Here is a 19,603-nt window from a genome sequence, read left to right as displayed (position 1 = left end):
CATCAGTCGCAAGGCTCGCCTCTTTATCTTGTCAAGTTTTCCACTCCAAGAATTGTTATGTAAACCGTGTTGTGCAGATCATGGAGGGCCAGTCAGCCCGGTCACAGAGCCAAATGGTATGAGTGGAGGCCTCATCACTCACCACACCCAACATCACCTGGGAGAGGACCACATAGTGGTCTGAACTACCTACTTGTCCCAGTTGGTGGCATCGAAGGGTGTCTTCCTGGAGGTCAGAGACGACGGGGTCCAGCACCCCTCCATGTATGTGGGTGGAGAAATCGACGTGATCCACCAGACCCTAAACCACCAGGAGGTTGTCATAGAAGTCCTGGACGAGATAATAATTCAAGAACCCCGTGATGATGACCTGTTAGCAGTAAGGTTCTTCTCCTCCTCCTCCTCCTAACCCAACCATTGTGGCTAATCTGAATTTCAAATTTATTTTCAGCGTGGTTAGGTGTATGGACCTGTAGGTTCAGTATACAGGCATACACAGTGCTCCAAATGGAGGGTGACGTGAGGGTAAGCACACCCCCACTTCTGCCATTTGCATACCCTCACTTATTGTGCATAATCATCACGGTAACAGCTTGATAACCTTTGGAACACTAATATATACTGTACTTTATAAGTTATGTTACCTGTTGCTTAAAGTTATGCTTAATTTAAAAGTACAGTACAATGGGTTGCATCTAGTGTTCGCTCTGTCAGGGCGGTATGGAGGGATTATCATTCATTTTTCAAGCACTTTGAAGCTGCTGAGAATGACATTACACAACCTACAGTACATCAGAAAAAACTCAGTACCCTGAAAAAAGTAGAACATGTTTCATGCATAACTAATATGCACTAATAAAGTTAAAAGTTTTGTCACTGACCCTACAAGAACAATCAGTGATGATGTCAAAAGCACACAAACTAATTGAGACAAAACATAAGGTATTCCAGTTCTTAATCAACAACCCAGGAGAATATCTGACAGTGGCACAAGACTCAGCAAATACTCTGAATTTTAGTGTAGTAACACTTCACGGGTCCTCCACAGAGGGTGAAGCCCTATGATCCTCATGAATTTTACACAATGTCTCGCATATAATGTTGCTGTGAGCGTATTTGCATCAGTAGCGTCCCGTTCAGCTAAGCACTCGTGTCAAAGCACAAATACAGCATTGTTAAATATATGGTTATAATGAAGCGCTTAGGAATCCCTGTACTAGATCCTGAACACTGATCCTGATATTCGTCTTGGTGACAAAGCCGTTCATTACTGGAGTGAACAGGATCAAGTACCGTATTAATGAATGAATTAGTACAGGATTTCATGAGTACATAGATGAGAAAGGAAAAATAATTCCATTAAAATTGAACCCATTGATCTTTGCCATCAACTGAGTAATCGTATCAACCAGTGAATGTGAGTGTTCATTTAGCAGCATGAACACTGGCATCAGTGTTCATTTAGCAGCATGAACACTCACATCAGTGTTCATTTAGCAGCATGAACACTCACATCAGTGTTCATTTAGCAGCATGAACACTCACATCAGTGTTCATATAGCAGCATGAACACTCACATCAGTGTTCATTTAGCAGCATGAACACTGACATCAGTGTTCATTTAGCAGCATGAACACTGACATCAGTGTTCATATAGCAGCATGAACACTGATATCATTGTTTATTTAGCAGCATGAACACTGACATCAATGCCACAACAAATTGTGGAGTATGCAAAAAAAAGTGGATCCAAAAGAGACGGTGGAGCACAGATGAGACTGTGCTGAAAATAATGGATGAAATACCGCCGGGTTATGAATCGCTTTATGATCTATTTTAAAGTAAGATACAGTAGGTCTGGATATATAGTGAATTTTTATAACGATTTTTATATATCCCGGCTATCAAAATTATCAACATTTTCCAATATACAGTGGTCCCTTGGTTAACGAATTACCTCCCATAAGGATCTTCAATTCGGTTAACGAACAAAACTTTGATTATCAAAATGTTTAAGACAAACACGTTTTGTTGTGAGCATCAGCTAATCAGCTAATGGGCTAGTCTGCCAGTACAGTAATCTGATCTATGTTTACATTCGTTTCCAGTGAAGTAAATATCAAAAAAGTTATGTTCTTTAATATTTTTGCACCTGTTGTTACCGTTACACAGGTTAAGACGGCTGTTGTTTCCGTTACACGGGTGAAGATGGCTGTTGTTACCGTTACACAGGTTAAGACTGCTGTTGTTACCGTTACACGGATTAAGACGGCTGTTGTTACCATTACACGGGTTAACATGGCTGTTGTTACCGTTACACTGGTTAGGACGGCTGTTGTTACCGTTACACGGGTTAAGACGGCTGTTGTTACCGTTACACGGGTTAAGACGGCTGTTGTTACCGTTACACGGGTTAAGACGGCTGTTGTTACCGTTACACGGGTCAAGACGGCTGTTGTTACCGTTACACGGGTTAAGACGGCTGTTGTTACCGTTACACGGATTAAGACAGCTGTTGTTACCGTTACACGGGTTAAGACGGCTGTTGTTACCATTACACGGGTTAACATGGCTGTTGTTACCGTTACACGGGTTAAGACGGCTGTTGTTACCGTTACACGGGTTAAGACGGCTGTTGTTACCGTTACACGGGTTAAGACGGCTGTTGTTACCGTTACACGGGTTAAGACGGCTGTTGTTACCGTTACACGGGTTAAGACAGCTGTCATCCAACCAGTGACACAAGTTACTGAACCTCAATCCTTATATCACACAGGTCCAGGTAGCTACTCTCCGCCTGAACACTGAGATAACGACCCGTGACCCCTGGACCACTGGTAAAGGTCACAGGTTCTCCAGTGAGATTCGGACCAGCATAAAACCCAAACAAGAGGTAAGTGGTGAAGTCTCCGTCAGTCATTAAGGAAACGCCTACACGGACCTCCACATTCTTGAAGTCAGATACTCCTCCCTCCCAGGTGAGCATCTCCACTAATGTGATGGTGTATTTTCCCCCCAGGTCAATTAGCCACCAGGGTTTTGGGTGCTCGGTGCTAGACTCGCCCAGGTAACATGTCGACTGTCCCGAAGCGTCGACTGCGTTGGAAACTGGAGCGCTGGCGAGCTGTCCGTAGAGGGGCTTGTTGCACATCAGGCATGAGTTTGCGGTGGTAGTTATGGTAGGTGTGGTGGTAATTGGGGGAGGAACTGTGGTAGTTGTAATTGTGGGGAGAACTGTGGTGGTAGTTGTGGTAGGATTCATGAGGTCTTGTAATGACGAGGTCTCAAAGGTTCTCTCATTCGTGGCATCTTCTTGGTCCAAACCTTGTAGTTGGCAGGTCGTATCTGTTGGGCAAGTTAAATCATTAGTCTATATTTTGATCACACACACACACACACACACACTACTACTTACTACTTTGCTGTCACTCGGAATCGAGTATGACGATCATCCAGTTATGATACAATGATATGAGTTATTAGGGATGTCACCTTCATTGGTGAGTTTTAAGGTGACTAAAGAGGCCAATATGGGACCGGCAGAGTTTTTCACAGATGTTGCACATATGGGGGGCTACATCGAATGTGGGAGGGGCGGTGTCAGCTTTCTTTCTGGCATTGACACTTGTCTGCATCAATTTGCAAACAGGCTAACTCGAAAGTATTGACACCTTCTCATGTGGTGCTCCTCCTTGCGTTACAGTGTGGAGTAATCGTCTCCCAGGTGAGGGGGTCGATTTGGGACTTTTTAAGGTTTATCTTAACTATCCTTATACCTTTTCGGTTGCCCGCCGCAGTTACGTTTACTATTCGCTAGGTGACTAAAGTAGCTGCTTTGGCAGTCTACTGTCCTCCATGCGGGTAACATGGCCAGTCCAACGTAGTTGTTCATGGATAATGGATGCTGACATTTGTTCTCTTGTGTTCCCAGCGAACTCGAAGGACGAAACGTAGACTACGTTGGTGAAAGTTTTTCAAGTGCCTTGAGTTGCCTCCTATGTGTAACCCATGTCTCGCTGCCATATAGCAGGGTGTGGAGGACCACTGCTCGATATATGTGTAACTTTATAGATAATTTCAGCTCCCTACAACTGAAGACTCGGGTACGAAGTCTGCCCAAGGCTTGAGATGCACATCTGATCCGATGCTGAATCTCTTCATCGATGTCCGCGGTGGTGGACAGGTGGGAGCCAAGATACCGAAAGTAGGTAATATTAGACAGGGTAGTACCGTTAAGATGGGTGGATGGTGGAGGTGAGTGTGAACCAGGGGCAAGTTGAAAGAGAATCTGAGTCTACGTACATTCACCTCAAGGCCGAAGTGTGCATACGCATCTGCTGCGCATGTGTTCAGGATCTCCTGTAGATTGTGTTCAGTGTGAGCAACAAGAGTGAGGTCGTCTGCATACTGAAGTTCAGTAATGGAAGCTGCCTACACCTTTGTTCTTGCCTGGAGTCATCCTATGTTGAAAAGACCCACCTTCACCTGTTAGTCGATGTCCACCCCGCAGGCTAAATTGGCACTGGCACGAGAAGGGAAGGTAGCAAAGAAAATGGAAAAGAGAGTTGGTGCCGGTACACACCCTTGTTTTACCCCCGTTTGGATGGAGAAGAACTTGGACTGGGTGCCATTGTGCAGGACACTGCCATTCATGCCATCGTGGAGTTGCCTCTCAATGGTGATGTATTCTGGGGGGCAGCTAAAACAGCTGAGGGTCCACCAGAGGGCTTCCCTGTTGACCAAGTCGAAGGACTTGGTTAGGTCGATGAAAGCCATGTACAGGTGACTGCTGTTCTCTGTACTTTTACTGTATCTGGCGGAAACCAAAGATCATGTCAGTGGTGCCACGTGATGGTCTAAGGCCACGTTGAGATTCTGGGAGGAAGTTTTCCGCCACAGGAAACAGTCTGTTTAGGAGGACTCTGGCAAAAATCTTGCCAACTACGGACAGCAGCGAGATCCAGTGATAGTTGCCACAGTGTGATCGGTCTCCCTTGTTCTTATAAATATTGACGATGGAGGCGTCTGTAAGAGCTTGAGGGATTTCCTCCTTTGCCCATGTATTCTCCAGGAGACAGTGGAGACGGCTGGTAAGTAGAGGTCCTCCTGCTTTATACATCTCTGCTGGGATTCCATCGGGCTCTGAGGCTTTGTTATTTTCATCTGTTTGATGGCAGTAACTACCTCATCCAGGGATGGAGGACAGCTGAGGTGGGTCAGCTCTGGATGCTGAGGGACCTGCTGGTTAGTCAGGACACCCACAACAGTGTTTCGGTTGCGCAGTAAATGGTAGTGTTCTTTCCAGCATGACTTCATCTCTTTAATTATGAAGTTACCGCCGGATGAGCAGAGGGGAGCTGCACCATGAGTAATTGGCCCATAAAATGTATTGTGGAATTAAATAATTAGGCACATCTTGTGCTGATCTGCAAACTTTTGTGTTTCGCATGCTTTATTTTTAAACCAGTCGTTCTTCTTGTGGAAGGTATCAGCTTTGGTCCTAGACTGAGGGTTGTTCTGCCAGTCAGTTAAGGCAGCAAGTTTATCATTGATGAGTATATTGATTGCCGGGTCGTTGGCATCAAACCAGTCCTGGTGTATTCTTTCGATCTGACCGAGGGTCTTTGTGCAGGATTTTGTCATAACAGAGTTGAGAGTATCCCATTCGGCACTGGGATTTCCGTTGTTTGCTGTTGGGTCGTTTATGAGCCCATATTCGAGCTGCTCTCTGAAAGCATGTGCTACCGCTGGATCCTCCAGATGCTTAGTGTTAAAATCTATTCTGGAGGTTTGTTGCCCTTTGCCGTTTTGGGGCGACGTGAAGTGAGAGCTTGGCTCTGATCAGTCGATAATCTGTGTCACAGTGGTCTGAGCCACGTATGGCTCGGGTGATGAGGACATTTCGGCAATCTCTTTCTCTGACAATGATGTAGTCAATGAGATGCCAGTGTCTGGATCGTGGGTGTTGCCATGAACACTTGAACTCTTCGACCAGCCTAAACAAGGTATATTGGTGATAGTAAGGTTGTGCGCAGCACACTTGCTGAGGAGGAGTAGATTTTATTAGGTAGTAGGTATTAGGCAGCTACCAAACAGGGAGGTACTACCGCCTGGGAAGATATTGGAAGCATAATGTGTTGTCTATGGTAGACCCTGCTGCCATATGGCATCACGAAAATTGTGACCAAGTCTCAGGCTGCTGATCTGACTTTCTGCCTCAATTACACACAATTGCAGGGTCTCAACTGTTTCACTTACTATAAACAACACAACATACATATACAGTATTGTTTCTCACTTCTGATCTTTTTTTTATTTTTGTATTTCTTTATTATTATTATTATTATTATTATTATTATTATTATTATTATTATTATTATTATTATTATTATTATTATTATTATTATTAATTATTATTATTATTATTATTATTATTATTATTATTATTATTATTATTATTATTATTATTATTATTATTATTATTATTATTATTATTATTATTATTATTATTATTATTATTATTATTATTATTATTATTATTATTATTATTATTATTATTATTATTATTATTATTATTATTATTATTATTATTATTATTATTATTATTATTATTATTATTATTATTATTATTATTATTATTATTATTATTATTATTATTATTATTATTATTATTATTATTATTATTATTATTATTATTATTATCTGATCAGTCGATAATCTGTGTCACAGTGGTCTGAGCCACGTATGGCTCGGGTGATGAGGACATTTCGGCAATCTCTTTCTCTGACAATGATGTAGTCAATGAGATGCCAGTGTCTGGATCGTGGGTGTTGCCATGAACACTTGAACTTGTCGACCAGCCTAAACAAGGTATATTGGTGATAGTAAGGTTGTGCGCAGCACACTTGCTGAGGAGGAGTAGATTTTATTAGGTAGTAGGTATTAGGCAGCTACCAAACAGGGAGGTACTACCGCCTGGGAAGATATTGGAAGCATAATGTGTTGTCTATGGTAGACCCTGCTGCCATATGGCATCACGAAAATTGTGACCAAGTCTCAGGCTGCTGATCTGACTTTCTGCCTCAATTACACACAATTGCAGGGTCTCAACTGTTTCACTTACTATAAACAACACAACATACATATACAGTATTGTTTCTCACTTCTGATCTTTTTTTTATTTTTGTATTTCTTTACACACACACACACACACACACACACACACACACACACACATTATTATTATTATTATTTACACACACACACCACACACACACACACACACACACACACACACACACACACACACACACACACACACACACACACACACACACACACACACACACACACACACATACACACACACACACACACACACATACACACACACACACACACATTATTAACACACACACACACACACATTATTACTACACACACACACACCACCATCACCACAGCCCACACACACACACGCCCACACACACACACACACACACACACACACACACACACACACAATTATTATTATTATTATTATTATTATTATTATTATTATTATTACTTTTTTTTTATAGCCTCCAGCCTCCCCAATAGCCACACCTTCGCCACCATTTATTTACCTTAATATTAAATATCCTAATACATAAGCAACTATACTATCTGTGTTAAATTAGTTGAGCCGCAGATCGATGCGGCATTCGGTGACTGTAGCCTCATAGTCGATATCTGCAGCAGTTGACGGAGTAGGGGCAGAAGCTCTCGTTCCCCTGAGGCAGAGCAAAGCCGACCGAAGGAGAGAGAAGGACAGTCGACATCTCATCCAGGCTGTGACATAACTTCTGGGCTGCTGCTTCTGTTCGGAGATCAGCTCCGCGAGTCTGGCGTAGAAACATCTTGCGCTTGGGACCATCCCACCAGAGGTTGTGAACACTAGCGGAGTGCTGCCTTGATCAACATTCTGAATTCTTCTCCCCATATGCCCTTCTTGTCGTTCTGTTCCTCCTGGCGTTATATCGAGAGCCAGGTTACGCACAAACGGCCATGGGATCAAAAATCCTGATGTCGAAGAAAGCTCGCTGTCCCCTCGTCCAGAATCCTCGAGCACTGACGTCCACACGGGCTTCGTTAGATGTGTTTGAAGTCCTGTGTTGGAAGATCTCGCCATCCAGTGGAAGGAGGGTCGGTTCTACCATGACGTCCCCGCAGATTTCCTTCAACATATTTGCTGTGAGATCCCTTACCTCGTCATGCCTCATGCATATGAAGCCCCCCTTCTTGCAAACCATGGCGTGATCACCATCATAGGAATAGCCACACACGCATTGGGAGGGCAAACCATCTACTGGCAAACCGTACCTTAGAGCAATGGCATCTGTAAATTCTTGTTTGTTAAGGCTGAAACCATTTGCCCTTATCGGTAACGTAGTTAACCAGTTCGAGGCGCCCACCTCCTGCGCTATAGCTACTTTTTTTGTCAAATTTTCTGGAACCAGCAGCAATAGTTGCTGCAACATGTCATTTTGGCAGTGCTGCCGATCTGTTGTAATGGACCTACGGATCTTATTAACTTCGCTGGTGTCCACTTCCCCTGTTGCATTCTGGGCTATTATGTGGTCAGTGAGGGCTGCCGTGAGCTTAAGTGAATTTTGATGTTCAGAGTCAGCAATCTCCTCTGGATTAGTGAGTCCCATCCCTCCCAGTCTTGGTGGAAGTGCAAGAAGTGTTCTTTCTTCTAGGGTTAAGTCGTGGTGTTTCACTAGTTTGGGAATGAACTTGACACTGATTGCTTCTTCCAAAGGGTGGAGGAGGGGTCGGATCTCAGGGATGGTACGCATCAGGTAGTTCCAACGATGTTTGACTCCATGTGTGAATGCTGCAAAGGCCGCATGTGGCTCTGTGTTAGCAATCTCCGATAGAGCATGGATTTCGCTAACCCACTCATTCACCTTTCCCGCTACGTACTGGGTCTTGAAGTCTGTAGTGCCAATTACTGCGCCTAGATGTCTTTGGCCGTCCTTAGTTATTTTGACCTCACTTTCGCCGAAAACCTCCACAGCCCGATCATAATGATCTGGCTTCACGATGAGGAAGGATTTGCTGGCGTTAGGGTGGTACCCTATTTGTGGACCTCGCGATGTTACCAGGTCCCACCACTTTTTGATGTCCTCCACTTTTCCTGCTCCTGTGAGGTCATCAGCATATGCCACTTGTTTGACCCCAGTTGTTTCATACTTTATTTCTTGTTGGAGCACTGATAGGCCTATTGCATACATTGCCATTGCAACGGGGTCCCCCTGTGTTGTTCCCTCGGTCGACTGTAGGATGGTATCACCTCGTAGAGCCTTGTTATTTACTATGTAGAGGTCTGAAGGATTCCTATACGAATTTTCAACATACATCGTAAAGCTTGGACACTTGATCTTGATGTTGTGCAGTGCCGCCTTGCGGTTAAGTATGCTGAATGCGTTTGAAGCATCCACCAGGAGAACGGCCTCACAATCACGCTGCTCAAATATCAATCTCATGGCGTGAATGGCCGCCTCCCCACCAGCCTGGTGGCCAGCACACACTTGTAGGTTCCCTGCTGCTGCCCTGACATCATCCTTTACCACCTCCATTATACACTTTCCGATGATCCGCCTCAGCACTTCCCCCACCCCTATAGGTCTACATCCTGGATTCTTTTCCAGAGGAATAAGGCGGCAGGCCGTCAGAGCCTGGAGGTGATGGCAGCAAGAGGATGCAAGCTTTCTTGCAAGGGTGGCAATGGCAGTGCAGAGTTCGCTTGCTACAGGGCCAAACTTGTTAGTGCTGAGGATGACTCTCCAACCGTTTGCATCCAGACCTGAAGGGCCGGCTCCTCCTCGAGTCTTCAGTGCCTTTTTCCACACCATCTCTCCTGTTATTTTCTCGAACAGGACAACATTTGGTGGGATATAGGCACCCTGGAGCCTGATGCCTTCATCTTCACTTGCAGGGGGATGTTTCTCTCTCAGTAGTTGTAAAGTCGCTCTGTTTATTGGCATCACCCCACCGGAAGATTCCTGAGTGAGAGATCTTACCGCGAGAGACACTTTTCCCACACGCATTTTGTTTCCAAATTTTCTCGCCACGTCATCGGTGTTTTGCTTTCCGTCACCCGTAGATTTTAGTCTCTCCTGCAGTGTTCTTGCTTCACATAGGAGATCATCTAGGGCCCCAGTCCGCCACATTGTCGATCTTCTCTTCATTGCTGCCACATTTTCTTTGTGCTTAGCCTTTGTGTGTGTCCTCTGACAAAATAGATGTGGTATTATTGCCAGTATTTGAAGAGCTAGGGGGGCGAGGAAGCGGTCCTGAGTGTAATCAGTCATGAAGAAAGTCATCTCCCGAATCATTTCTTTGGTGGCCGCACACTTGGGTGGTTCAAATAAGTTAGCGGGCGACCACTTAACAATTTCTGAGTAGGTTTCTTTGACCCATACGCCTGCATTTTCCATCGACATGCCTTTCCACTGAGGCGGCAGTCTCTCATTCTCCTCGTGGACACCTGCTACTGAGGGAGTAGCATTTATTAGTACTACATTTTCGGGTTGAGTAGACTCACTGCTATCATTTCGGATATCATCGGGTGGTTGGGTCCCGGCGATATCCACTGTGGCCGCCTGTGTCGGCTCCCTGCCACGTGGGTTCCGACACTGGTCTAGCTTCCTGCAATCCACACATGATCGATTGTTTCTCGCACAAAGCCAATTTGTGCAGTTTTGGTTCGGGCTAGCACAGACGCAGCAAGGACTGTTGCCAGGCATAGTGACCAGCACCTTGGGCGACAGATATTTCCGCCTCCGACCTCTGCTATTGGGCCCATACGGACGAAGGAACTAGATCTTATGCGTATGAGGCACAGGGGTGACAGCCTGGCCTTCGGTGTCCGGGTAGTAAGGGCATGCGCGCGCGTGTGGTTGTGTCGGGCACCCCCCATGTGGGCGATAATCCACACATGAGAATAATCCACTGGGAGCAAGAATTGTCACACCTAACACTTGATTATGTCACTTTGGTAGAGATAGCCACCATTTCTATGGTCTCGCTGATGTAACATTAGTTATATATACTCACTGGGTCAGCCGACACTACATGGAGTGACCATTACTTGAGGCACTTGGCCCCATAGGGGCGAGAGTCGCGATGCCACCCTTGCTAGGGTAGGCCTATCGACACACTGGCACTGACACTTGGCAACTCCAGCCACCCACCATTCAAACACTCACAGGCTTACTTGAAGATCGCCGGTGAACACGAGCAATATTTGCGTTTAATGTCGTAAGGAATGAGAAGAGCCGTCGGCGATGATGCTCAAGGTGACATCAAACGTTCATCGACACACTGTGAAATTCTCGCTCCCACAAACTGAGTATATCCCCACCAATAACACTTTAAATCAGGGAAGGCACCCCAACACACCCACGCCGCCCGGACCCCCTACTACTACTACTACTACTACTACTACTACTACTTTTTTTGTTTTTGTTTTTTTATTAATTGGCCTCCAGCCTCCCCCAATAGCCACACCTTCGCCACCATTTATTTACCTTAATATTAAATATCCTAATACATAAGAAACTATCCTATCTGTGTTAAATTAATTGAGCCGCAGATCTATGCGGCATTCAGTGACTGTAGCCTCATAGTCGATATCTGCAGCAGTTGTCGGAGTAGGGGCAGAAGCTCTCGTTCCCCTGAGGCAGAGCAAAGCCTACCGAAGGAGAGAGAAGGACAGTCGACATCTCATCCAGGCTGTGACATAACTTCTGGGCTGCTGCTTCTGTTCGGAGATCAGCTCCGCGAGTCTGGCGTAGAAACATCTTGCACTTGGGCCCATCCCACCAGAGGTTGTGAACACTAGAGGAGTGAAGCTACCTTGATCAACATTTTGAATTCTCTCCCCATATGCCCTTCTCTTGTCGTTCTCGTTCCTCCTATGCGCAGCATCGAGAGCTAGGTTACGGTGACAAACGGCCATGGGATCAAAAATCCTGATGTCGAAGAAAGCTCGCTGTCCCCTCGTCCAGAATCCTCGAGCACTGACGTCCACACGGGCTTCGTTAGATGTGTTTGAAGTCCTGTGTTGGAAGATCTCGCCATCCAGTGGAAGGAGGGTCGGTTCTACCATGACGTCCCCGCAGATTTCCTTCAACATATTTGCTGTGAGATCCCCACCCTGTCATGCCTCATGCATATGAAGCCCCCTGCAAACCATGGCGTGATCGCCATCATAGAATAGCCACACACGCATTGGGGAGGGCAAACCATCTACTGGCCAACCGTACCTTAGAGCAATGGCATCTGTAAATTCTTGTTTGTTAAGGCTGAAACCATTTGCCCTTATCGGTAACGTAGTTAACCAGTTCGAGGCGCCCACCTCCTGCGCTATAGCTACTTTTTTTGTCAAATTTTCTGGAACCAGCAGCAATAGTTGCTGCAACATGCCTCCCCCAATAGCCACACCTTCGCCACCATTTATTTACCTTCATATTAAATATCCTAATACATAAGAAACTATCCTATCTGTGTTAAATTAGTTGAGCCGCAGATCCATGCCGCATTCAGTGACTGTAGCCTACTACTACTACTACTACTACTACTACTACTACTACCACTACTACTATTATTATTATTATTATTATTATTATTATTATTATTATTATTATTATTATTATTATTATTATTATTATTATTATTATTATTATTATTATTATTGCCCCCCAGGCCCTGATGTGGGTCAGTGACCTATGCCCGGGTGGGCTAATCCCCGTAAAAAAAAAAAAAAAAATTGTTTAGTTCATTTCTCCCTCTCGTTTCCTGCCAAATTTTAGCATCTCTACCAACTCTGGCATTGAAGTCATCAAGGAGCACAACCTTGTTTTCTCTGGGGATAGAGGTTAGCACTCTGCGAGGTCTGCATAAAAGGCCTTCTTGATGTCATCCTCTGCATCCAGTGTTGGGGCGTATGTGCTGATGAAAAGGGCATGACGTGAGTGATTAAGTGGGACTCGAAGCGTCATGAGGCGCTCGTTGATCTGAAAAGGCATTTCAGTTAGCCTGTGTTTGATACGTTGGTGGATGTCAAAGCCAACTCCATAAATGTGGTTTCTCTCAGCAGCAGGCTTACCGTTCCAGAAGAAGGTGTACCCAGACCCCCGTTCTGTGAGATGGCCCTCGTCTGGGACTCGGGACTCACGAATGGCTGCTATGTCGATGTTATACCTAGCCAGCTCTTTTGCCACAAGGGTGGTTCTTCTTTCAGGACGCTCTTTTGTGCCAGTATCCAGAAGGGTCTTGACATTCCATATAGCGTCTATAAGAGGTTGTATGGTTTGTTTTTGTTTGGATCTGTGATTTTGATTGTGTTTTCGACTTTACAAGGATGACCTTACTGGGTGCGGTTGCCCAGTCAGGTTGGGTTTTTAGGCAGGCTAAGTTTAGGGCACCTTTTCTCGCCCCCTCCCCATGTGGGGTGAGCAGAGTGGCTCCAGTAAAAGGCTGCTCAGTCTTACAGACAGGACCAGATTGCACTGCTGCCTAAGATCCCAGTGCATAAACGACCATCTTATCCATGCCGCCCATGTGCTGAGTTGTGACTAGAGACTCCCGGCAGTCTTCTCTGCCTGTCCCCGTCGCCACTCGTCCATCACCATAGGACTCTTGGGGGTCTAGGGGTTTGATGATGATGAGAGGTATGATGAACTGGATGATGGCTGTACGTGAGTTGACTTATATGGTGAGGCCGGAGTACAGGCTGCAACCACACATCTTGGCTCTCCCTTTTCCTGATCCGGTGGTGCAAGTGTTGCAACGACTGGGGAGGAGCTGAGTTCCAATGGACTGCCGATAGCTCAGTTAGTTGGGTTTCGCCTTAGTAGCCTGTCCATCATGCATTGCCTTCATCCACCGGTGTAGTCGTTGGGTTCCCATGGTGGTCACCTCTTCTACCTATACCGCCGTTGGGGCCTTATTGGATCTCTCTCCCCAAACAGCATAAACCACCTGGCAGGAGAAGAACAAACACCGCAGCTCGGCACATTAATACAGCATTGATCCCAGAGGCTCCCACCATGGTCTTAATTTATGACCTATATATATATATATATATATATATATATATATATATATATATATATATATATATATATATATATATATATATATATATATATATATATATATATATATATATATATATATATATATATATATATATATATATATATATATATATTAATGTCAGGAACTATAACAAGAGATGTTGTCAGGTCATATTACTGAGACATACACCTGGATATATACAAGTACCTCCACATACACCTGGACATACGCCTGGACATATAACTGGACATACACCTAGACATACACCTGGACATATACCTCCACATACACCTAGACATACACCTGGACATACACCTGGACATATACCTCCACATACACCTAGACATACACCTAGACATACACCTGGACATATACCTCCACATACACCTAGACATACACCTGGACATACACCTGGATATATACCTCCACATACACCTAGACATACACCCCCACATACACTCAGACATACACCTGGACATACACCTGGATATGGTACCACACACTCTATACACCTGACATACACCTGGATATATACCTACATACACCAGATATACACCATGATATACTCCACATACACTCTAGAGATACATACACCTGACACACCTGGACATATACCCACATACACCTAGATACACACCTGACATACACCTGACATATACCCACATACACCTGGGACATACACCCACATACACCTGGCACCCACATACACCCAGACATACACCTGACATACACCTGATATACCCATACACCTAGACATACACTGACATACACTGTACCCACACCTGACATACACCTGATATATACTCACATACACCTAGATATACACCTGGACATACACCTGCTCATACACTGACACACCTGACATACACCTGCACATACACCCGACATACACCTGGATATATACCCACATACACCCAGACACACCTGGACATACACCTGGACATACACTGGGATATACACCTGACATACACCTGACATACGCCTGACACACCTGACATATGCCTGGGACATATACCCAGATATACACCTGGAAGTGCACCTGGACATACACCTAGACACACACCCCAGACATACACCTGATATACACTATACATACACCTGGATATGCACCTCCACATACACCTGGACACACACCTAGACATACACCTGGACATACACCTGGATATACACCTAGACATACACCTAGACATACACCTGGATATACACCTGCACATACACCTAGACATACACGTGGACATACACCTATACATACACCTGGATATACACCTAGACATACACCTGGACACACACCTAGACATACACCTGGACATACACCTGGATATACACCTAGACATACACCTAGACATACACCTGGATATACACCTGCACATACACCTAGACATACACGTGGACATACACCTATACATACACCTGGATATACACCTAGACATACACCTGGACACACACCTAGACATACACCTGGACATACACCTGGATATACACCTAGACATACACCTAGACATACACCTGGGTATATACCTCCACATACACCTAGACATACACCTAGACATACACCTAGACATACACCTGGACATATGCCTAGACATACACCTGGACATACCTCTGTTACTGGATGGCCAAAGGTGTGGTAGCCCAGCTCATTAGCCCACACAGTGTACCTCGTCACCAGCAGGTAAGCCAACACCTGTACAGTAATATAATGCTGGCATTACCTGAACATTAACCACCACCAAAGGGATATTTAACTTAGTGTTCTAAACACCATGATGTTAACTTAACCTAACCTAACAAAACAGCCTAGCCTGACCTATGAAAATACTCTAACCTAACGCTAAGGCTAACCTAACCTAACCTAACCAACCCCTCCAGGTAGCGTTAGGCTAGATTAGTGTTATAGCATATCGACTTTTGCTGACTTTTGAAAGTAGAATTTGTTCCATTTGCAGTTGAAGTCATTATATGTTTGGAAATATGATTCGAATAATTCAGAAAACAATTATAAGGGTAATGAAGCCACACTCACGCTTAACCAACCCTATTAAGCCGGCAGGAGAGTTTGTGCTCAGCTTAAGATGCATAACAACCACCCAGGAGTAAAAGTAATTGACTGTACAATTATGGCAAAAAGTCCTGTCAGTCCTCCTACCTGAGACTCCTTAACCTGTGAATCCGAGACATGACAATCTTAGGCCTAGGGATGGCGCACTAGGCCGTGTGATATCCTGGAGTCACAGGTTCATTAGTCTCGTGCTTCATGGATAGGACAGAGGACTAACACAACTTTTTCCCGTGACTATACTGTACATTAACTTGTGATAGATGAATATTACTGTTGATCCACACTTTCCATGAATAATTTTATGTGTAAAAAGCAATACATCAGAAAACTGTGCAGATGTATACAATGTGCAAGTCAATCATAATGGAACATTTGTACAAGTATGCACAGAAGACACGCACAAAATATTTTCTCTTAAGACTTTATTACCTAAACACTAAAAATATCACACGTGTTCCAAGATTTATACGCCAGTGTTTTTTTCTGAGCAGTTAAGATTTTCTCTAAGAGGAGACAAATTTTCTAATAATATTTATTTTCCCACTCCTACCTCTATTCCCCTTACCTCTGTAGTGGAGTCCTCCCCTACAAACGCCGTGTGTCACTGACTGGCTGACCCCCCGCGAATCTACCGGCGTATCCCTCGTGGTCAAGGTCAGGTAACCAGCGACGCCGAACAAAGCGGGGGCCTAGCATCAAGCCACGCCTACCGCGGTTATATAAGACCTCACCTGGCCTTCATCGATCTCTTTCTACTTACCGCCACGAGCAAGCAATATCTCTCAACAGCTCCATACACACGTTCCCTCAGAAAGCTCCTCGCCCTACAGGAACCCTGAGCAAGCTTCGCCCGACTTAGTATCTCTTTAACACTGTGCTGTGCAACAATATATATACGAGAAACACATTGTGATTTTCTATTTCTACCTCAATCCTGAGTGTTGGATATATTTTTTGTACGTACGTTGTGAGGCCAAATAAGAGACCCTGACAACCTGCCACGACAGTATGCTACAAATGGTGACCCCTGGAACCGTGAACACTGCACTGCTTTCTGCTGCCTGACTCCTGGAGCTAAGAAGATCGTCCTGCCTGCTGCCAGCCTAGGCCAACCGCCTTACCTGCACCACGTGCTACCCCACTCCTCCACGACGACACCACCCACACCACGTGCTACCCCACTACGACACCATCTCACGACCATGTGATACACTTCCGCAAGAATGGACGGACGGATCTCTCTACCGACTTTCAACCGCAACGTCGAGGACTGGTTAGGTCATGTGGAAGTAATCCTTATCGGCTCACAAGCTACTGACGAGCAAAAGTACGGCGCCTTGCTCTCTTGCTTGCCCACAGAAGTTGCCACGCATGTATCACGGACTATTTCCAATCCTCCAGAGAACAACAAATTCGCCACCCTGCGGGACGCCTTAAAAACGCATTACCGACGGACCCGCCCCAGCCTCCTGCAGAACCTATCTTCTGTCTCCCTTGGAAACTCAACTCCGGGACTTCTCTGGGAGGAGATGTGTAGGCTGAACTCCCGGCACACAGACAGACTTCCCGACTCTATCCTGCGCCAGCTTCACGCACAAAAGCTCCCCACACAAGTACGTACCATCCTGTCCACAGTAGATTACTCGACGACACCTGAACTCTACGCAACCGCGGCAGACAGAATATTTAACGAGTGCGCGGCTGCGTGCCTGGCGGCCGCGGACAACCCCACGCCCACACCAGTACTTACCTCCTAACTTGTAAGCCGGGTCAACACCCCTCAGCCGAGCAGTACCTCACAAGACGTCAGGGACCTGCTGCAAACCTTGAGCCGCAGTATGAACACCAGTGAAAAATTCTGCTCCTCCATGCCTGCCTCTAGACCTGTTCCTAACCCACGCACCGCGCCCTCCAATCCCCGACGCGCCCTTCCTGCCCCGGAAACCGCCGCCAGCCCCCAGCACAACGAATATACCCTCTGCTGGTATCACCGGCGTTTTGGCCCCAATGCTCAACGCTGTGAGCCCCACTGCACCTACTCGGGAAACGGCAACAACGGAGGTTGGTAAACGCCTCAGCCCCCGTCCCTTCAGGCGTCTCACCACTGCACGTCACCGATCGCACCTCTGGCACGAAATTCCTCGTCGACACAGGTTCATCGGTCAGTATCATCCCTCACGACAAGACACGTCAAGGCAACCCTCTTATGACCTGTTCGCCGCCAACGGTACTCCCATCGCCTCCTATGGCGCACGCACCCTCACCTTAGACCTCGGTTTCCCCAAGACTCTACACTGGTCATTCGTAGTCGCAGACGTGTCTCAACCCATCCTTGGTTTCGAATTCCTCACCTTTCACAACCTCGGAGTCGACCCAAGCCACCTTCACCTCATCCATGAGCCTACAGCACACAAGATCCAGGGTTCACGTGCCAAAGACACCGACACTATCACCTGTCTTTCACCGTCCAATGAGTTCTCCCCCCTGCTTGAAGAGTTCAAGGAACTTTTCTCACCCTTTAGTCTCTCCACCCCCACCACCTACGTCGGGAATTTTCCACCACATCGAGACCAAAGGACCTCCAGTCTTCTCACGCCCCCGCCGCCTGCGCCCTGAGCTCCTGAATGCAGCCAAGGCGTAATTCAACAGACTACTGCAAGACGGCATCATTCGTCCTTCAAAGAGTCCCTGGGCATCGCCTCTTCACATCGTCCTTAAGCCATCATCTGGCGACTGGAGGGTGTGTGGCGACTACAGAGCCCTGAACCTCGTCACCAAACCCGACAGGTACCCTATTCCGCATGTCCAGGACTTCCACCACAAACTTCATGGCAAGACAATTTTCTCGAAGATCGACTTGGAGCGTGCCTTCCACCAGATCCCTGTAGCACCTGCAGATACCCAGAAGACAGCCATTACCACTCCATTCGGACTCTTCGAGTATACTTTCATGAGTTTTGGCCTACACAATGCAGCACAGACTTTCCAGAAGTACATGGACCATATGCTTCGCGACCTCGATTTTATCACCGTCTACATAGACGACATCCTCGTCGCATCTTCGACGCCTGCCGAGCATCATCATCACCTACAACTCCTCCTCCAACGCCTGCAGAACAACAACATGAATGTTCACCCTGCTAAGTGCGTCTTCGGAGCCCCATCCATTGATTTCCTCGGTCACAGAGTCTCGTCTAGTGGCATCCAACCCCTACCACAGAAGATAACCGCCATCAGGGAGTTCCCCAAACCTGAAACGGCGAAGAAACTCCGAGAATTCCTGGGTTTAGTCAACTACTACCACCGCTTCATTGCCAACGCTGCCACCGTCCTAGTTCCCCTCTATGACCTTCTCAAAGGACTCCCAAAGAAGTCTCACAAGCCTCTCGTGTGGACTCAAGAGGCTGTTACAGC

General features: G+C 46.0%; 1 protein-coding gene across 1 annotated transcript; it reads right to left on the bottom strand.

Annotated features, from left to right (window-relative positions):
* Positions 1 to 2,733: 2,733 nt before the first annotated feature.
* Positions 2,734 to 18,586, bottom strand: LOC121875400. The gene is made up of 2 exons (XM_042379951.1): positions 18,541 to 18,586; positions 2,734 to 3,345 (listed from the first exon to the last, which is right to left on the bottom strand). The coding sequence occupies exons 1-2, from the start codon at positions 18,584 to 18,586 to the stop codon at positions 2,747 to 2,749; spliced, it is 645 nt and encodes a 214-aa protein (XP_042235885.1). The 3' UTR covers positions 2,734 to 2,746.
* Between the last annotated feature and the right edge of the window lie 1,017 nt (positions 18,587 to 19,603).

The sequence above is a fragment of the Homarus americanus genome, unplaced genomic scaffold (genome assembly GCF_018991925.1).
Source record: "Homarus americanus isolate GMGI-L3 unplaced genomic scaffold, GMGI_Hamer_2.0 scaffold21815, whole genome shotgun sequence".
Classification (NCBI taxonomy): Eukaryota; Metazoa; Arthropoda; class Malacostraca; order Decapoda; family Nephropidae; genus Homarus; species Homarus americanus.
This window is presented reverse-complemented; position numbering and strand designations above follow the sequence as displayed.

Coding starts and splice junctions, on each gene's coding strand:
- LOC121875400 (XM_042379951.1), bottom strand. CDS start 18,586: ATGGATGAGGTGAAGGTGGCTTGGGTCGACTCCGAGGTTGTGAAAG. Junction 3,346..18,540: donor CGACTCCGAGGTTGTGAAAG/GTGAGGAATTCG, acceptor CTTGCCCAACAG/ATACGACCTGCCAACTACAA.